Source organism: Gallinula chloropus (genome assembly GCF_964237585.1).
Source record: "Gallinula chloropus genome assembly, chromosome: 1".
In the NCBI taxonomy this organism is placed as follows: Eukaryota; Metazoa; Chordata; class Aves; order Gruiformes; family Rallidae; genus Gallinula; species Gallinula chloropus.
The window spans coordinates 80,165,965-80,184,164 of NC_140085.1; the positions used below are offsets into that span (position 1 = coordinate 80,165,965).

General features: G+C 41.8%; 1 protein-coding gene across 7 annotated transcripts in view; it reads right to left on the bottom strand.

The window, feature by feature from the left end:
- CALD1 (caldesmon 1) overlaps positions 1–18,200 on the bottom strand; it is a 191,889-nt gene that overhangs the window by 36,473 nt on the left and 137,216 nt on the right. Inside the window, exon 1 of one of the 7 annotated variants that reach the window (XM_084262077.1) lies at positions 15,867–16,039. The exons of the other annotated variants lie outside the window; for them this stretch is intronic. Within the exon in view, the coding sequence (XP_084118203.1) occupies positions 15,867–15,913 (47 nt within the window). The 5' untranslated portion in view covers positions 15,914–16,039. Of the gene's footprint in view, positions 1–15,866; positions 16,040–18,200 lie in introns of those variants that run through there. 7 annotated transcript variants of the gene reach the window in all.

The following is an 18,200-nucleotide window of genomic DNA, read 5'->3' on the forward strand; positions in this document are numbered from 1 at the left end:
TTACAGGATTCGCCCCAGAATATACAATCCACAATTGCTACAAAGCCAAATCATAAATTTTCTTTCTTGTGGTTTTGGGCCTCTGTATTCAATATGGCTTTCAAGGCACTTTTATACCTCAAATTGCTAGCTTTCTGGATGTACGCAAAGTTAAGATTGAACTCCTCCTCTTTTATATTTCATTGCAAATAAAACTCTAATTGACGTGGTCGAGAGATTTACTCAAATGAGAAGGAATTAAAAATGAAGACAGACATAAGCATTTGTAACTTAAAAAAAACGTTACACACTGAGAATTGTGGTCTTTCTAGAAAATATGCCAAAGATTTGAAGAATGAAACTTACTTTTTTTTTTTTTTACAGGCATCTTTAGGCAGACTGATATCCCCAATGTGTCATGCTTAACCTACAAAGTTCTGCATTTCCCCCAAACAACATTTAACTAATACAAAATTCATGTCATCATCTATGATATCTATGAGAGACAGTTAAATGAAGGGAGGCATGAGGAAGATTTTGTTATTGGGCCATTTTCTCATCCAACACAGTCATATAATTAAACTATAACCCTGAGGTAAATGCAGGCAGGGATGAATGCCCCATCAGACAGCCTTATGGGGAGCAACCTGCACAAGAGCACATGACTGTTTTTCATGGCCCAGCAGCAATTTTTTTTATATGGATACATATATAAAATATAATTTTTTTTCTTAGAAATTAATACGAGAAAGTTGTACTTTCTATTTAAAAAACCCCAAAACCTCACTTTATATGCCAAATATTTTTTCCACCAGAGGCTGGAGTGGAAATTCTGTTGTCATTAGGATGAGGAACCTTTTTATTTTTATTCAGGCCAAATAGTTACAATCCATTTCAAGAGGATCCCCAATTACTATTGCTCAGTTTCCCTGTACCTATAGCGAAGGTCTGGTTTTGCCAAGTTTTCTGATATAACCACCTTTAAATGTGAGTGCTATTACTGAACAAAGCTGTAGCTCATCCAGCTTGGACTCCCAAAATGCAACTCAAAGTTGCAGATTAAGCAGAACAGGGTCTGTCTTAGTCCTGTACCTGAAGGATACACTTTGCAAGGGGTAAACTAAAGAATAAAGAGGGCGTAAGATACGTTAAATTCAGCTTATTTGTTAGACTGATGTAAGTACTTTCCAGCTGAATTGCATTTTGGGGTTTCTTACACTTGGGATTAGTAGAAATAGCAACTCCAACATTTTCTATGCCAGGCTTTTTACAGCAACCCCATGTTTCTTCCCAACGGTTCAATTCTGAGTGCATCAATGGCTTAAAGCAGATCTTCCAGACAAGCTAGGTGAGCTAACATGAGATTTACAAAGCATGGTGCTCAGAGTACAGGCTGCCTCCACCCTACTGTAGCTACAGCAGTGACATAAGGGATACTTCAGTAAGATTTCACCACAAGGGCAAGGGGACTGAATGGAAAGAGAATTGCTCTCACTCATCTTTACTCAGTGTCTGGTTTAGCGATTTTACTGCAGCAGTTAATGTTTTCTAAAGAAAAAAAAAAGGTCTCAAACTTTTTTAAATAACAGATTTCTAATGTTCTGGGGTTGTTTTGGTTTTGTAGGTTGTTTGGTTTTGTTTTTATTCCAAACCAGTAGCCTGCATCCCAGAATAGCTACAATTCCAGGAAAGCACAAACTGGCTTCTTATAAATTAGGTATGTATTGCTGACCTGGAAACTCAGCCTCTGGCTTTTCAATTTCATCTGCTTCTCTACTTTCACCCTGGTTACCTGCTTTGAAGGCTTGTTTAATGCAGCACACTAGGAAACAGAGAGGCTCTTAAACTTATGCTTTAATTTCATTCCCTCCACAAAGATTAATAGGATTACTATTTTTGAAGAGGAGTGTATTTTAAAAGTTAGTGCAGGACCATGAGGATAGGTCAGACACATGGGAAAGTTTTTCAGTTTCAACATGTAGTTGCTCTATTGAATATCATGTAACTCTGAAAGAGTTAATTCAGAGAATCACTGTATTCATTAACATCCAAACCAATCTCTTCACAGACTCTCTAATCCTCCATCACTGTGTCCAATCTACTCACAATCAACTTCCAGCATATACCCATTCACCATCCACTAAAACAAGATGTGTAATTTGAGATAAAACACAGCCTTGGTTTTCTAAGATGACAGATTTTCTCTATGAGCAGAATCCCCTTTTGCATTCATGCTTTTTCTTCACTCATCTGCCAGGTTTTGCACGTATAATGAGGAACCAGGGGCCAGGACTATACAGTGGGCCAGTCCTGAAGAGAAGGAAGTTCTCGGCATCCCATTGATTGATATCAGAGAAAATACCCACCAATAGTGCCAGACCCATCTTGAAAGGAATTGTCTCATCTGTCACTGAAATGCAGCCATACCTAAGATGTTACAGCTTGGTAAAATACCGCTCTCTGATTTAGGACTGACACTGAAACTGATGATGGATTTGAAGACTAGGACTGAGAACCAGTGAGGCAGGAAGGAAGAATGTTGTAGCAGGGATCAAACAGGGACCGGGCCTGTAGGAAGGGGTCTAGAATGAGACATCTCCCTTGGTTAGGGAGGGGAGAGAAGAGAAACAGCAGATGAGAAGCCTCTGTCCACACAGGGGACAAGATGGGGAATGGAGAAATACTCAGAGGACAGGGAAGAGAGAAGGAGATGTGCCATGGAGTAAGGAGGACAGAGAAAGCAGCAGAACTGGGTAAGTGGTGCTGCTGTCAACATCCAGCATCAAGCCAAGTTCATGCAACTGCCCAGGGCCTGGAAAGCCAAAACCCACCATGACTGGAAGAATGGGAACTGTAAGACAGAGGGTCATGATCACCCAGACTCCACAGCGCTCAGTAACCACTTTGGCTTGCCTGACATGTTACATGATCTGAAATGCCTACAAACAGTCAGAACCCACTATTTTTATTGCTCTATTCATCAGAAGTACGGGTGTTAGTGTTAGCCTGGGCTCGGTGAAGTGCCAAAACTCCTCTGTATTTCCCAGGGGATTACAGGTTGTAACTAAGTGACTATTGCTCAAAGTCAGACAGGTCTCTGAAGATGTCCCCCAGAGCGTTCAGAAACAGAGCAGAGACTGTGCTACATGAACAAAGCATGTATTTGCACACAGGGAGCCTGGAAAAATAATTTTACCAGATAATCATTCAGATAATCATAGAATAATCTTTTTTTCATTCACTCTTCCCAACATAAAATATGCAAGAGGAGGGCACAGCCTTAACATACCGCAGCAGACTAAATATTGAAATAAACGGTGCAAACAGGAAAGCAGCTGAAATGTAAGAGCAGAACACGCACCAGAGCAGGCTGTGAAGCTTTATGCTAAGTGAAATAAACCGCTTTAGGGGGGGCACACGGCATTACAAACACAGCCAGTGCTACAACATATGGCAAACGGGGAAAAAAATAATGAAAATCAGATGTCTCAAAGTTTTCTGGTACCGATTCCCCATGCACACAACTCACGGATGCCATGCAGGTGCAGATTTGGTTTCAAGGAAAATTCATGGCTGTTCACTTCTAACATGGACAAGCATCTGTCTCCTTCCCAGGTGTTTAAGAAACCTACTGTCAACAGCCAAGGTGATTAGGAGACTTGTTCAGTGAGACAGCGGAGGAATTACGAGTGCAGATCCTGTCATTTGCTAACAGGATTAGGGGAAGATACATTCCATGCATCTCTCTGAAAGCTAATCCCAATGTGTCCTTCACCTTTGTGAGAGGTAAAAAACCCCCTTCCATAAAACAGGCCCGTACAGATACGCAAGGTCACGTACGGCACTTTGAACAGCACACCAGCGCTACAATGATTTGCAGACGTCGTGTAACTGCACCGCGCGCTCTAAACAGCTGGAAGTTTGAAACGCAGCCATTGCAACTACACCCACATACACACAGTAAAATATCCTGGCTTTATCCTTTCAATTAGATTTTTCCCTTAGATGTGCCTGCTCCCCTTACATTGCTCTATTCTGATCCTCACTCGAGGAGAAGTCACTCATAAGGAGCTACCAAACAACTTAGTGTAAACTATTGGAGAAAGCCTACGGAAAGCAGAGTTCATGCAGCCTGAGCAATCAGGCTGAAAATAGAAATCTAAAAGCCAATGTTCTTTGAAATGGGTTAAAAAAAAACCCCTTCGAACCTTTTCACAGAATTCTGGTGCCCAGCAAAAGCTCCCATTTCCAAAATTCACTGACAAATTATCTAGAAGCTACAAGTTATTCACAGAAAATACCCAGATAAAATCTAGGAAATGGAAGAAAAAAACAGTGTGCTTTCCCTAAAAGTGCCCAGGGTCTGTGGCCTTCCAATGGGACATACACAGCTTTTAGAGACATAAGGCAACTACCACAGAGAAACTGCACTGTGGAGATACTGTGCCAGAGTAAGGGGCTTTTCGGCAATACACGGAATGTTTCCAAATCACAGCAATTGTTATGGTAAGTTTACACACACGCACACACACACGCACCTTTAACATTAATTTCATTCTGGAATGAAATTTCAGCAGTTCCACGTAGGGAATCAGTCTGCAATGGCGGTCACAAAATGCTTTATACTGAAGCATCCCCACACTGAAGGGGTGGAAGGTTCACAGGAAGTTGAGTGGTATTGCCAGTTTTACGTTCAAGGCAAGTTACTGATCAGGTCCTTTTGGTTCTTTGGCAAATCTTCCACTTCCAAGCAGCTATCCACTCACCTAACCAGTCACAGCCTCCCCTCAGCCCCTTCTGTGCTTTGTGTCCATCATATACAAGCCCTGGTCCCAAGCTTTCAGTTCTTGTCCCAGCTCCAGCCTGTCCAACAGCAAAACGCCTCCCACACAACTCCTCCCACACCAGCAACTGAGTTTCAGGATGAGTGTGCCCTTGTTGGAGAGCACAGCATTACTTTGTGTTGTGATTGCCCTTGCCTCTGCACACCACAACCAAAGCACTGGTCTACAATGCATTGGTTCGATGCCACACAGCACACACGTTCATTTATCTGCATTTCATCATGCTGCTAAAAGAAATGGCAGAAAAGGTGAAGGAGCAAAGAAGATGGCACTATAGAAGGAAGGAGCATGACCAACAGTGGAAGTGGGAGGAAGTGGGCAGCAAGGTGGGGAGGTTAGCAAAGGGCTGCTGTAGTAAGAAAGCAATACAGCTAGTGGGAACAGACTGCAAGTGCTGGAAAAAGAGAGTCTAATTCCAAATGTGAGAGGAGACAAGAGATGATGTTTCCATCACCAAGAAGCAAAGTCTTTTTACAGATTCAACTGACATTTTTAAAGAAAAGGTAATTGAAAAACTCATTATTAAACACACACACATGTTTAAACCAAAGCTTCTGGTATAATCCATTGCATTCCAGGAGTGAATGCAGACCGATGGCTATTTTCCCCTTGTTATATTAGTACCTGGCACTCGCTAGCTTCTTTTCCAAATGTTCACTAATCCCTGCAACCCCTTCTGACTTCTGCATGGTAGGTGTTATTACTACTACAATGCCAGTTTATGGAATGGTAAAACAGACACACAAACTACTTTAACCTAAATCACGTGCCTAAACCACATAACAGATAAGATTCTCACTTTGCCTGCACTACTTCATGCCCACTCCAAAATTTGTTGAAGCTACCAGGAGCTTTTCGAGCAATTTCCAAAGGGAGTTGTTGCAGGTATGTGGATTTCTTCCTCCCAGGCCCATCTCCAACAGCTGCACCACGCTGACTTCAATGCCTGAAAGCGTGTGAAAGCCACTGGCAGAATTGATTATCCTGGGACTTTTTTTTTGCTGGCATACTGAACAAAGAGACATCCTCCCCTGAGCTCTTGCTGAGCAAGTGAAAGCCTGCCTCTCCTCTGTGTAATGCCTTTTTGTTGCTAGGTACTTTGAAATCAGTAGTTTACATTTTAAAATGAGTGGTGCCTGCCGGGAAATGGGAAAGGAAGGGCAAAAAGGTAGTTTAGCCCAGGGGATCTTGCAGCCATGTCACTGTGAAAGCACTTTGGGCTTTGGGCAGGGGTCAGCATGCCTCAACACATCCTGGCACCTTTTTGAAGGACTGGGCTGTAAACTGAGATACACTCAAGTGCGTCAAAGTACAGAAAATGGGGTGTAGGGTCCTCACCCTACAATTGGGAAACACTGAGTTAGCTTGGTGCCAAACCCTTCTGCTTCTCAAGCTTCAACAAGCACAGAAAGCCAACTTGGTGAGGTAGGAATCCCAAAAGGTGATTGAGAAAACACCAGCTCTATACCAGTCCTACAGAAAACATAGAACACATCACATGGGTTTGTTGGATCCAAATTTGTCTTGATCCAAAGTTAAAACGTTTCCTCTCACTTGCACTGCAAGACTGAAGAGGGTTTAGGAAGCTTCTGAGCCCCCTGTAACGAGGTCTTTGCACAGCAGATGTATCTTTAGAAATAACACCACCAGAGAACAGATATTAGACTTGATCCAAACATGCCATGGTTCATCCAATTATCCTCTTCCCAGTAATCCATTGTAACTATTCATACACGCACATTAAGCCCATCGCAAAGGAGATGCAATTCAATTTACCCTTTTATGAAAGTTCTCACTGTATTTCAGTCATGTATCCCAAAAGGCATTGGCAAGGGTCACCAACCTGCAAACCAAAAACTGGAGAGCAAATCTATGTTTAATATACTTTTGTGAAAACATAACATTTGGCAAGCAAGGATTTTGCAATGTAAATTACAGAATGTTTGGCACAATAAGGAATTAGGATAAGCCTTTAATTCCTGCTCACAGAGTGTGGTCCAACCTGTTACCACAACTCAGTTGACTGAGATTACTGAGTAAATAAGAATATGGTAAACATCTGCCTGGAAAAAAAAAACCCAAAAAACCCCAAAAAACCAACCAACTTGAACAGCTATGAGGTAACAAAAGAGTCTGGGGATCTGCAATTTTCCAAATTGCAAAATTAAGTTAACCCTGTTCTAACTCAACCTAACATGCTGGTGATTAAGATGCTAAGTACAGGATTTAGAAGGCTTCATTTGACCCCTCTCTGCTACAAGTTCCTGCCCCAGATGCTTAAACTCCATCGTGCTTCATTTCCAATTGGACTTACACACAAGAATACTCGTTGAAAAAATTTATCATACAGGGGATCCAGAGGCATCACCTACATCAATAAGACCAATTGGTCTAACTTAACTCAAACACTAGCAATCCTCTACCAATGAGGTGCTTCTGCCAGCTTAAGTTAAGACAGAGTAACTGGCAGTGTTAGTGCACGGGTGTAAGCAAACCAAAACAATTTTTCTGGAGCCTTGTCCAAAGTTTGCTCAAAACCCTCCCATAAAATTATCAAAGACTTGGAAAGCTCCAGAGAAGGCCCCACTGCCTACTTTCCTGTGTTACAGAGAAAACTACCAAATGGTTTTCTCCTTTACTTTAGCTTCCCAGAACTTTTTCCAGTTCCTTCTCCAATTTCTTCTCACATTCCAGGCAGCCCCTGTCACTCCTCACCTAACAGTATTTTAATGGGTGTCTCCATCTTCTTCCTCCACACCTGTGAGCCCTGCGCCTTAAATTCTCCCAAGCCTGAACTTCCCTCCTGTCTACCCTTGCAACACTGTCGGCCTTTTCAGGACTCAGGTTCTCACCAAAATGATGTCATGCTTCTTGAGAAGGGACCAAAAGCCAGGCATTAGGCACTAAACAGTAAAATCTCCACTTGCTATAATCTTGTGAAAACTATAATTATATCCTTTTTGGGGAAAGAAAACACGTTGGCATGACTGCCAGGGCAGAACAGCACAAGAAATAACTAGCATACAGAGAAGGTAACAGAAACAAATACCATTACAGAGGTTCAGAGCATTCACCTTTCTAAATTCAGGAGCTATAAGCATAGGACTGGTTGGGAAGTAGCAAGCCAGACTTTGTCTCCTACCTGATCATTCCCCAAGGCACTGGGTGAGTTTGAAAGAGAGAAGAATCCAGAAAATCAAGTAAGGAATTAACCCCATGGCTATCCCAAAATGACAAAGGAGCAAATGAAGCTCTCAAGATATGCACAAGATGATAGGAATACTTGTCCTCAACTGGATGGGCTGCAAATTATTGCTAATGCACATGCTGTCAGTGAGAAGATTTCACGGCCATATAGATAAGTTCTGGAACATCAAGATAGCATTGCTACAGTGTCAAGAGTGCTTTTTAGTGTGCTGGTAAGTCTTGAGGAAAAGTTCTGTTTACAGAGAATTTCAAAACTGTTTTGCTATAGCCTTCACAGCGAATGTAACAGAGGAACTAGGAGAAGTTGATCCTCAATCTTAATCTTTCTAACTAAAATAAAAGTTTAGCTCACTTTGGAAGCAGATGTGACCTCTGCTATTTAGACCATGGGGCTTTTTCAAATCCCAAGAAAGAAAACTGCTGACACGATGTGTCTGACCACTCCTGTTCCAGGAGGAGGCAGATGACTAAGGCCAAGATGCACACCACCATCGTACACGCCCAGAATGCGTGCCAGTTATTTCCCTCCTGCAGGTTCAGCGCAATCCAAAAGAAATCTGCTTCACAGAGGGATGGTGGGTGTTACAGAAGCTACACGAGGCTATTATTCAACATTAGTTCAGAAATGGGAGGCTACTTTTGGGGAAATTAGTATGCAAGAAATATGGTGTGGTTGGAGCATGTTTTAATCTGGCTTTGTAAAATACCATGTAGCACATTAGCAAGAGAGCTGAAAGAGAAGAACAAAAGAAAAAGGAAGAGGAAGAGGTAGAGAGGCCACTGTAGCTCACAGAAGCTGGAAAGTCAGGAACAACCTGAAAATAAACAAAGAGACAATAAAGGTTCGATCATGGCCATGCCAGTGTCTGATGATGGTCTACATCATTTGTGCATGCTGAAACCTACAGTCTACTGAGCCCATGATCCTACTGCTCAGTTACAAACTCCACTAAAGAAAAAAATAAAACAAAACCTCACCCCCACCCCCTGCCCCCCCGTAAAACCCCAACAAAAACCTGTTGTAAGGATCATGCCAGGACAGCAACATTTGTGGTGCTAGAAGGTACTTCTCTAATTACACTGAAGCAACTCCAGTCCTGAGCGTACTGCCGATGGAATTTAGCAAGCCAAAAAATGTCCCATTTGGGTACATGTAATATATTTTTATGGTTAAAATAATCTGCAGGCAATTTGGCTACAACAAACTAAACAGAAGCCAAAATCTCACTACATCCTGAAGTGACAAGTGCATTGGTCTCAAGGACACGCACTCTCTTCTAGGACAGTCCTCCACATTTCTTAGACAGCTAGGAGAAGGAAAACCAATGTGCATGGGCTGCTTACATACAGGCTGCCTTCTGAAATATTTGAAATGCACAGATATTTTCTGAATAAGGTTTTAAGCTGCCTAGAACAAGGATGATGGGTTTTTTTTGTTCTGTAACACAGCAACCTCTACCTGGAACACCCACAGCATGGCCAGATCCTCCTAAGCCTAAGTATAGAGTGAACTGAAAGTGATGTGAAAAAGATTCAGATTTCAGAATCAAAACTGCTTACACAGAATTAGTCCTACACGGTTGACATGCCAGGTTCTTCTGGAGTTGCTCTTGCTCATGAGAATCTCAGTATTTCTCACTGTTGCTTAGCCAAGGTATATGAAAAAGTGGTGGATAGAAATTTAAACAGCAAGACAACAAAATTAGCCAAGTCCCTGATCTTCAAGAAAGATTCTGACTTTGATGAAGATCCTGAATACAAATAGGAGGAAAAAACCCCAAACCTAACAAGCCCTGCCCCCCAAAAAAGCCAAACCCACAAACAAACCCTCAAAAACTGTCATGCAACAAGCCTTTGGAAGTAGCCTACCCTTAATGGTGCATCTGTATGTTTTGTTTAATGTGAACTGGTACATCCAATCCTTGCTACTAATGCTGTTTATTTTTCTTTTCTGCTTTATTATCATCCAAGTTTATCTTCCACATCCTTTGCCTACAGTAAGCTAACCTCAACAATAACAGGATATGTACTCTAGAATTACGAGGGGAGAGGAAAAATTTGCTTCACAAGCAACACGCTCAAACTTACCACACTCGGAATAAAAGCAGCAAACAAGTGACAGAGAAATCAGGGCATTTACTGATCAGGATAACTGTTCTTCCTCCTACAGTCAAAGAACCACACCAGGACACCAGGTGGGAAGGGGGCAGCCACTTTAGGTCACTTGTGGTCTCCTAGTGCAGCAGGAGAGTGAATTTAAGTAAAGCCAATACTTGGCTTGATATTTCAGTTACCGAGAGACAAAGAAAGATTGAGGGAGGAAAGAATTTAGATGCCAGCTACGATGCCAGAATTTAGATGCCACCTTTGCCTCGCTCAAAACTTTGCCCATCATAACTCGGTTTGAAACCTGAGGAACTCTACTGACCCCAGAGCTGAAGCCTGTATTTAAGCCTGGGATGTGCTACTCATCTCTGGAATTCAGTATGAGCAATTTGGAAGAAAAACAGCTGAGCAATTTAAAAGCATCAACTAAACCTTGTAGTTAGCACTTTCCTGCAACGACAGAGTGTTCAGAGGAGATAAATTGGATCATAATACCTTGGACTAAATTGTGATTTTTCTGACAGCTACGCAAACTGTTTAAATGCTTTAGACGTAGAACAACCCACGTGGAAAACTGTGTTCCAACGTGCCTGCTCTTCCCTCAAAAGGTGGTTGCACTACAGCACTGTTAGAGTTGCAAAAACTTCTCATTACCACGTCCAGTTTGTGTGTCTAAGGGAGATTTCACAGCAACACTGAACACTTGCGAAGAAGAGAAGGAAAAGTGGAGGGAGAGGCAAAGGGGGAAGCGGGGGAAGCCCTCCCTGACTGCCTATTCTGCAAAGGATTTGAACTGCAGAAAAGAGGAACCATGTCAGCAAATGCCAAACCAATGCGATACCTGCCAAACCGCACCTTATCCTTCTCAATCAGCAAAAAAATCATCCGCTGCCCCATTTCTCTTACCTCACCAATAAAGGGCCAGGCTTTTTTTCCCTTATTAGGTCAGTCTCTATGCTCTAAAATTCTGGCTCTAGTAAGTGGCTTTAACAATATGTGCTGCACATCAGCACAAAAAGAAAGCAACTAATAAAAAATAAAACACAGGAGGAGAATAAAAGGGCTGAGTCCTAAATTAAAAGGGACGACATCAGCTTAGTTCGGGCTCCAAAATTTGATCATAGATTTTATGAAATGAAGAATTAAAATTGGAAAGGATAAAGGTATGAAGGCTAACATTATACAGATATATAATTATAAACTTGGCCCTGCAGCTACTTATACATGTAAGCAGCCTTACTGAAGTTAAGAAGAGTTTTTTACTACACTTCAGTGCTTGCACAGCTTAAAACATAAATCAAATGTCAGTATGTGAAAATGGTGCAGAGAAAGGGTTTGGGGTTTTTTAATATATTTTCTTCAACAAAATAAAATGTGAAAGGAGTGAAAAGCTACAAAGTAAGTTCGGTCTGCATGTTTCAATTATTTCAATGATTGATGGAACTGTTTTGCTTGGTTGGATTTTTAAACATACGATTTTGGAATATTTAGTTTACTCCATCTGCATTATACGGACATGTATGTGTACATACAGACAGAAGAACACAGAGAGCCTAAAATAATCACCAGATAAATTCCCTGGTTCTTTTGGACCTTCTTGTTTTACTCTGAATTGGGAACAGGGTGGAAGGTGAGGGCTGGGACTGCAGGTTTGACAGGAAAGGAAAAGATGGGTGTGAAGAAGCAGAATGAAGTTCTGTCACCCCCATCCCACGTTGTTTGAACACCTATGCCAACAGTGTTGCTGTGGAGGAGCTATCTGGATTTAAGATCTGCACTAACAATGAGTTTTCTAGTTTTGCTGAAACTGAAGAAAAAAACCCTTGTCACAGTGAAGTGATATGGAAAATCTTCAGGGCTGTTTCGCTGTAATTTGGCCTGAAACAAGACGATAAATCTTTCATCAAAGTGTTTTTTTTTTCTTTTAACTTTTTTCTTTAAAATGTCGGTCAAATTGAATCAAAATATTACCAAAAATCAGAATGTTTTATTTTTTTAAAAAATGCAAAGGTCCAGCTCAATAAGTGCTGCTGCACTTATTCAGAAAGCGTTAAAAAAATGCATTTTTATTTAAAAAAATATTTCCTCTTGTTTTCACCTAGAAAAGCTAACCTCAGAAACTCTCAACCAGGACTGCTCTGCCTAGAACTCTCTCAATTTATCTTCATTTTGTTAAATTTACCTTTCATCAGAAACAACTCTCACAGCTCATTTCAGGCATTTGGATTCCCAGAGAGCAGTGCTAGGTTGAGTCTGATTATCTCTCGCTGCTGTTCCGGCTTCAACCACAGCTTGGGCAGGGTGGAGAATTATCTCAGGGTTTTCATTAAACTCCCCAGAGTCACTTGTCACTCTGACAAAAATCTTAGAAATTTGATTCTTACAGAGTTACATGACTTCAGACTCACGTGGATGAGCAAAACTCCATGAAAAGTAATCCATCTTTGTGCTCCCAAAACCCAATGCCTTTCTTGTGCTGGAGAAAGAAGAATGTCTTTCACTGAGGCAAGAAAGCTGTGAAATCTCAGATATGTTTTCTTATAGACCTGTCCTTTCATTGGCATAATGTTTCTTCTACCAAGAATAATCTCATTCAAAAATATCTCAGCTATTCCCGTAAATTTCCTCTGAGCTACTATGAGGAAAGTTCCTAAATCCATCTACAAAACCTTGAACAGGACATTCAGTCTAGAAGAGCTGCTGTCCTTGTTGTAAACCAGACAGCAAAGCACAGGTACTTCATTCAGGTGGCAACAACCAATATGTCAAGAATGCTCTTTATACACAGATTACTATTACCACAGTGTTTAACATAAATATATGGTTCTCCCACAGATATTTGCATCCAAAGCACTCATCTACCATCCCAAGTGTTTTTGACTTCATTCCCAGATGTCAGGCCCTGAAATACAATTTGGGTATAAACAGTGCAGCTCACAAATGGACCAGGCATAGTAAGGAAACTGCCTATTTCTCCACTCATGGTACACTTGTCGGTATTGGACAAGAGCCATGTTCAGAGGTTGACTGGCAGTCTTAGCTTTCAAAATGGAGACAAATAGGCTCACTACAGGCTAACATCTTTGTGCATCTGGTCTTTAGTTCCATTATGTCCATCTTATTTTACCTCGGTAATGTAAAAAGTCTTTTTAAAATTAAAGATTCAAGTCACTGCCCCCTGGCGAACAGGTATGAAAAACATGGGCACCAGAGAATATGAAAAGGAAGATCACTTCAAGTGAAAGCAAACAGCATCCATTTTGGAGCAGAATGAGCCAGATAACATAGCACCACCACCACTGCTGCTATCTGTTGAAAAGCATCCTCTTCCACCCTTCTGCTTTCTCAACAAAACTAACCTATTATTCGTCTAGAACATTCAGCCAAGAAACAGAAAACATAACCTCAATATGAAGAGCAAACAAGAAAAGGCTGTTAAAGAGTGAACTTCCAACAGCCAAGCTGCCCATGAAATGATCTGTAAAGCCTGAACACAAGTTATAATTTGCTGGAAGAAAACGTTTTACCTGTTGGCAAAGAAGACTTCTGCTTTCCTTGGAAAGTTGCACAGTAAACACTTATTTTAGTGTTCAGCAAAGCGAGCCAATTCAATCACTGTACATTTACTAAGCAGTCTTTATATTTTCAGGCCAACCAGAATGATTTCTTGGTCACGATGAGAGCTTCTGCTTCTAATTTCTAGTGTATCAAATGCTAACAGGATTATTTTCAGCTATTTAGCAATTACAGTTTTTTCTACTAATACTGCAAATACACTGAGAGCACAGAGAATATCTTTAAACCATGGAGCTGAAATAATCATAAAGGGCCATTAGAGGACATTTGCAACAACTTAAAAATCACATCGTACCTCACCCAAAACAGTGCGGTAACAGCTGCCTCCTTTTCCCTGGAGAGCCTCCAGAGAGTTAACTTATAAGGATTTTAATGCTCCTTTCTTTTCCGTTGCAATCTCCTGAGAAGACACGAGCACTTGGAATGATTACGTTGTGCCTCAGCCTGGGAAGGGCGGTATTTCATCATGCATTTCACTGAGCAATGCTTTGAAGAAGCTTTTCTGGGTAATGCTAAAGGTGTCTTACCCGCTTTTGGCCTGAGGTCACTGAGTTGTTTGTTAAAAGGGGATAAATCAGTTTCCAAATTTTGGCCACGCATTTGATGTCTCTTAAGAGCAGTCCCTCCAAAGAGAGCTTTGCTTTTCTTCCACAAATATACTACTGTGAGTCCTGACAGAAGAAAACCTATCTCTGGTTGTCAAGGTGCGTCTGCTCTTGTTTAAGAGCTGCTACAGGATACAAATATCTCAACATTCAGGAAGCCAACATTAGTAGCTAATCACGCTTCAAGAGAAAGGGAATGAATTGTTTTCACTCAGGTATGATTTCACCGACTTCAGTGAACTCACTTCACATAATTGTGGGTGCTACACAAGCTACAGCATTCCTCCCAGCGCTCATCCAACACTTCGGAGATATGCCAGGCATAAAGTCAGCAAACTGCTTATTCCCTCTCTTGCCCAAAGGAGAGCGGAGGAGAATCTCTCTCAGCAGGGATATCCAACAATTTCTAGGGTTTTTTAGCAAAACTTCCAGACCCTGCCATCTAGCTATACCAGCCCCAGAGCAGGCCAGTGAAAGAGTCTGAAGGTTGCCTCAGAGGCTTCAGCCTGGGTCACTGCACTCAGGGCCAGCTCCCCACAGCAGACAGCAAGTGTCAAGGTTTCCACTGGTTACGTCAGCACTAAAGTTCCCAGATCTCACCCACTTTGCCCTTTCTGCTCCCTTGCTTTCCCCTCTCACTGGTTGCAGAGAAATTGGTGCTGCGCCACGGCTGCTGCCCATTCCCATACAGCAACACGGGAGGGTTGGCTACCGCAGCTTGTGGCTGCGTTCCACCATGGACCAACACAAAACAAATCCATTTGACACGCTCTTACTTGAATTATTATTGCCCAATTTCTGAAACCATGATGAAGGATTTCAGATTCCTGGAAGGGACTTCTCTGAGGGGCTGAGTTTCAGAAATCCCTGAGCTCCTGCTCCCACCAAAGCACAGGATTTCATGCTGGCAACTCCAAAAACAGGAATCCAGAAATCCCCATTGCTTTTCAAAACACCTCCCAAATTTTAAACAAAACTGATATAAATTACAGCATTTTAGAAACATAGTAGTGTCCTGTTTCCCTTCCCTCAACATATAAAGCAGGCAAACAAGACAACACAGGACCCAAATAAAGCAAATTATTTTTTTTGCGATATTACGCAGGATAATTGATTTTCTTCCATGCTTCCCACCTACATTCAGGGATGAGTGTGCTGTGAGGACTTTACTCAGTGGATTAAGCAATCTGAATTATGTGAAAGCTCTCAAACTATGAAATTTCTACAGATTTCCCATTAACAGAATTCTGATTAGCAATCAGTCCTTCCAACATATTCTTCATCCACTGAACAAGGCAATTTAAATTCTGCAATTCAGGTAAGAGAAATACATAAATGCAAAGACTTTCCCTTTAGACAACAGAGCACAATACAGCAAAAAGAGAAGCAAAAGAATCACGTCTGCAACCCGTGCTTATTCCCCTGTTCAACTAGCTTCCCAACTTGTTACATCATTCCATTCCCCTTTCCCATCACCACCACCCAGCACTTCCTACACAACACCAAAAGGCAAAATCCATACAGATATCATAATAAATCGGCAACTCACTTGGAAAGGCTTGACAAGTTCTGCCTGCAGTACGATCTGCTGATCATGTCTGCAGCGTATGAATCAGTGCAAACTGCTGCCAGCTCCAGGGAGCAAATGGACGGATGATCAGGGCGTGGAATGAGATAATAAAAATGCCATTATCCTTTCAGGCATGCGAGACTCATTGGATGCTCTTTCCACCCCACGGGTTAACCATTTGGTCGGTCCTGTAGCTCCTGTAATGACGTTCTCTATTTGCCTATCGTCAAGCTCATTATCTATCTAGTATCCTCCTCCCCTCCCTTCATCCCCTTCTGCTCTGTGATCATATGATTTTTATTTTTTTTTTACTGTATTCTCTCTAATAGATCCTCTTTGCTATGTCTGCCCCCCTGTTACAGAAATTCCTGCAGACTTCTTAGCTGCTCAACTGGACCGACAAATGCTTGCTTCCCATTCAGCTTCCACAAGAGCTGCTTCTGTTTAGCAAACTTGTCTGTGCACCAAGCAGCCCGAGCCCTGCACAGAGGTGCCTTCACAAGTATTTGCTTGTAGGAAAGTCACATTCCAGCCTTTGGAGAGATGATGAGGGGAGAGGACCCAAGTATAAAACAATGGTCCAGAAAACAGTTCTCCCTCTTGATTGTAAATCATTGCCCAGGCATTTTGCAGGCACTTGCATGCAGTCTGACTCGTGAAAGGTCAGCATCAGATAGCTCAAAAGACAGGAGGGTATTCCTGCTGCACAGGAACAAATCTGGGGAGATGGAAAGTCACTGCTAGCTCAACTACAGTCAGGGTAAAATCATCTTCTGTTTAGGAAAGGGATTAAAAACAGGGCTGAAGCTAAATCCAACCTACCAGACTCTCCTCAATGTTCTTCCATCTAATCCAGTGAATGAGGCAGGAAATAGAAATGCAAACAAAGTGATTCAAAGAGAGGCACCATCGCTTACCACTGTGATTTCACATGCTTGGCTTCAGTATACCTTTAAGCCTGCATACGTGAGTAAATCGAAACAGCTTACTGAGCAGTCCTGTAGCCATCCACCCCAGGCTCTGATCTTGTTAAACCTCATAAATTACAAGGGTGGGTGTGGATGGATTAGTTCTCCAGAGGGAAACCTCTACTGCAAACTCACCCTTCTGTAGGAAGGGCTGTGTGGGTTCAGTAGGTGGCACTCGTACCTTGGAGTGAAGACCAAGGCAATCCCCTCTGCATCAAGCCATGGAGGATGCTGGATGTCCCAGCAGGCACCAACCTCAACAGGTTTGGTTTTTTTTCTTAGAGCTTGCAAGAATCCCACAGCTGCACTTTGCATAGGGCACTGATACTCGTATTCTGCTCAAATCCTGCACTCAACAATTGTTGTGGGCTTTTTCCCCCCTCTCAAAAACTCCATCTACAGTTTCAAGGAGATAGATTTTTGTGAGAAGGTAACAATTTTGTGCTTTACAGGTACATCAGGGCTTCTCATGCAAGATTGTACAGACTCTGGGATTTTTGGCACACTCAGAAACAGGTCTGCAATACTCCAAGAAGCTGCTTTTTCTTCACATGGACCTTCTACAGATCCAGTCCCTTGTCCTAAAATACATGTAAAAAACCCCATTTTTTAGTGTATAAAATATAATAGAATTCTGGTCCAGACCAAAGGAAGTCCAACAGTGCTGACTGCAAGGGGAGAAAAACATTGTTTCCATTTCTGTGATGGCAGAAAGAGATCTGCAAATGACATGAGGGTGCAGCAGGCAGGACATCGCAGTTTCTTTCATTCTGTCCTCAAAGGAAATGTTGCACATAAGGCAACATGAATGAGCAGAGCTCTTAAAAAAACTCTGGTGAGAAGGTAGTCATCTTTACTCTTCTTGGAAAAGGCATTTGTACTACTGGGGAATTATAGCAGCAGAATTCTTCCCTCTGGAAGAGCATTAGTTAAACAGAGTTTTATCTGCTCTGCCAAAATATACATTTTAATCAGATGCCAGATGTAAGAGTTGATGTTTATGAAACTAAACTCAGTTCCAAGACAGCCCTACAGGTCTGTATTTACTAGTCACAGAAACATTTTTTTTCTCCAGTTGAGAGAGTTCTACATCCTTTTGAAACCATTCTGCAATAGTTCAGTTATTGCAGTGCCCACAAAAAAGCTTTCCACACAAGATAAAGCCAAAAGCGAATTGACTGTCCTCTATAAACACCACACTCTACTTTTTCAACTGATAGTTCCAGATTTTTCAAAACTTTGCCCCTACTCTCAACACAGATTCTGCCTCCAGATGGCAAATCCAATCTATATGTCTAGGTCATGAGGAACAGGGGAAGCCTCTTGTACTTCTTGTAGACCCTAG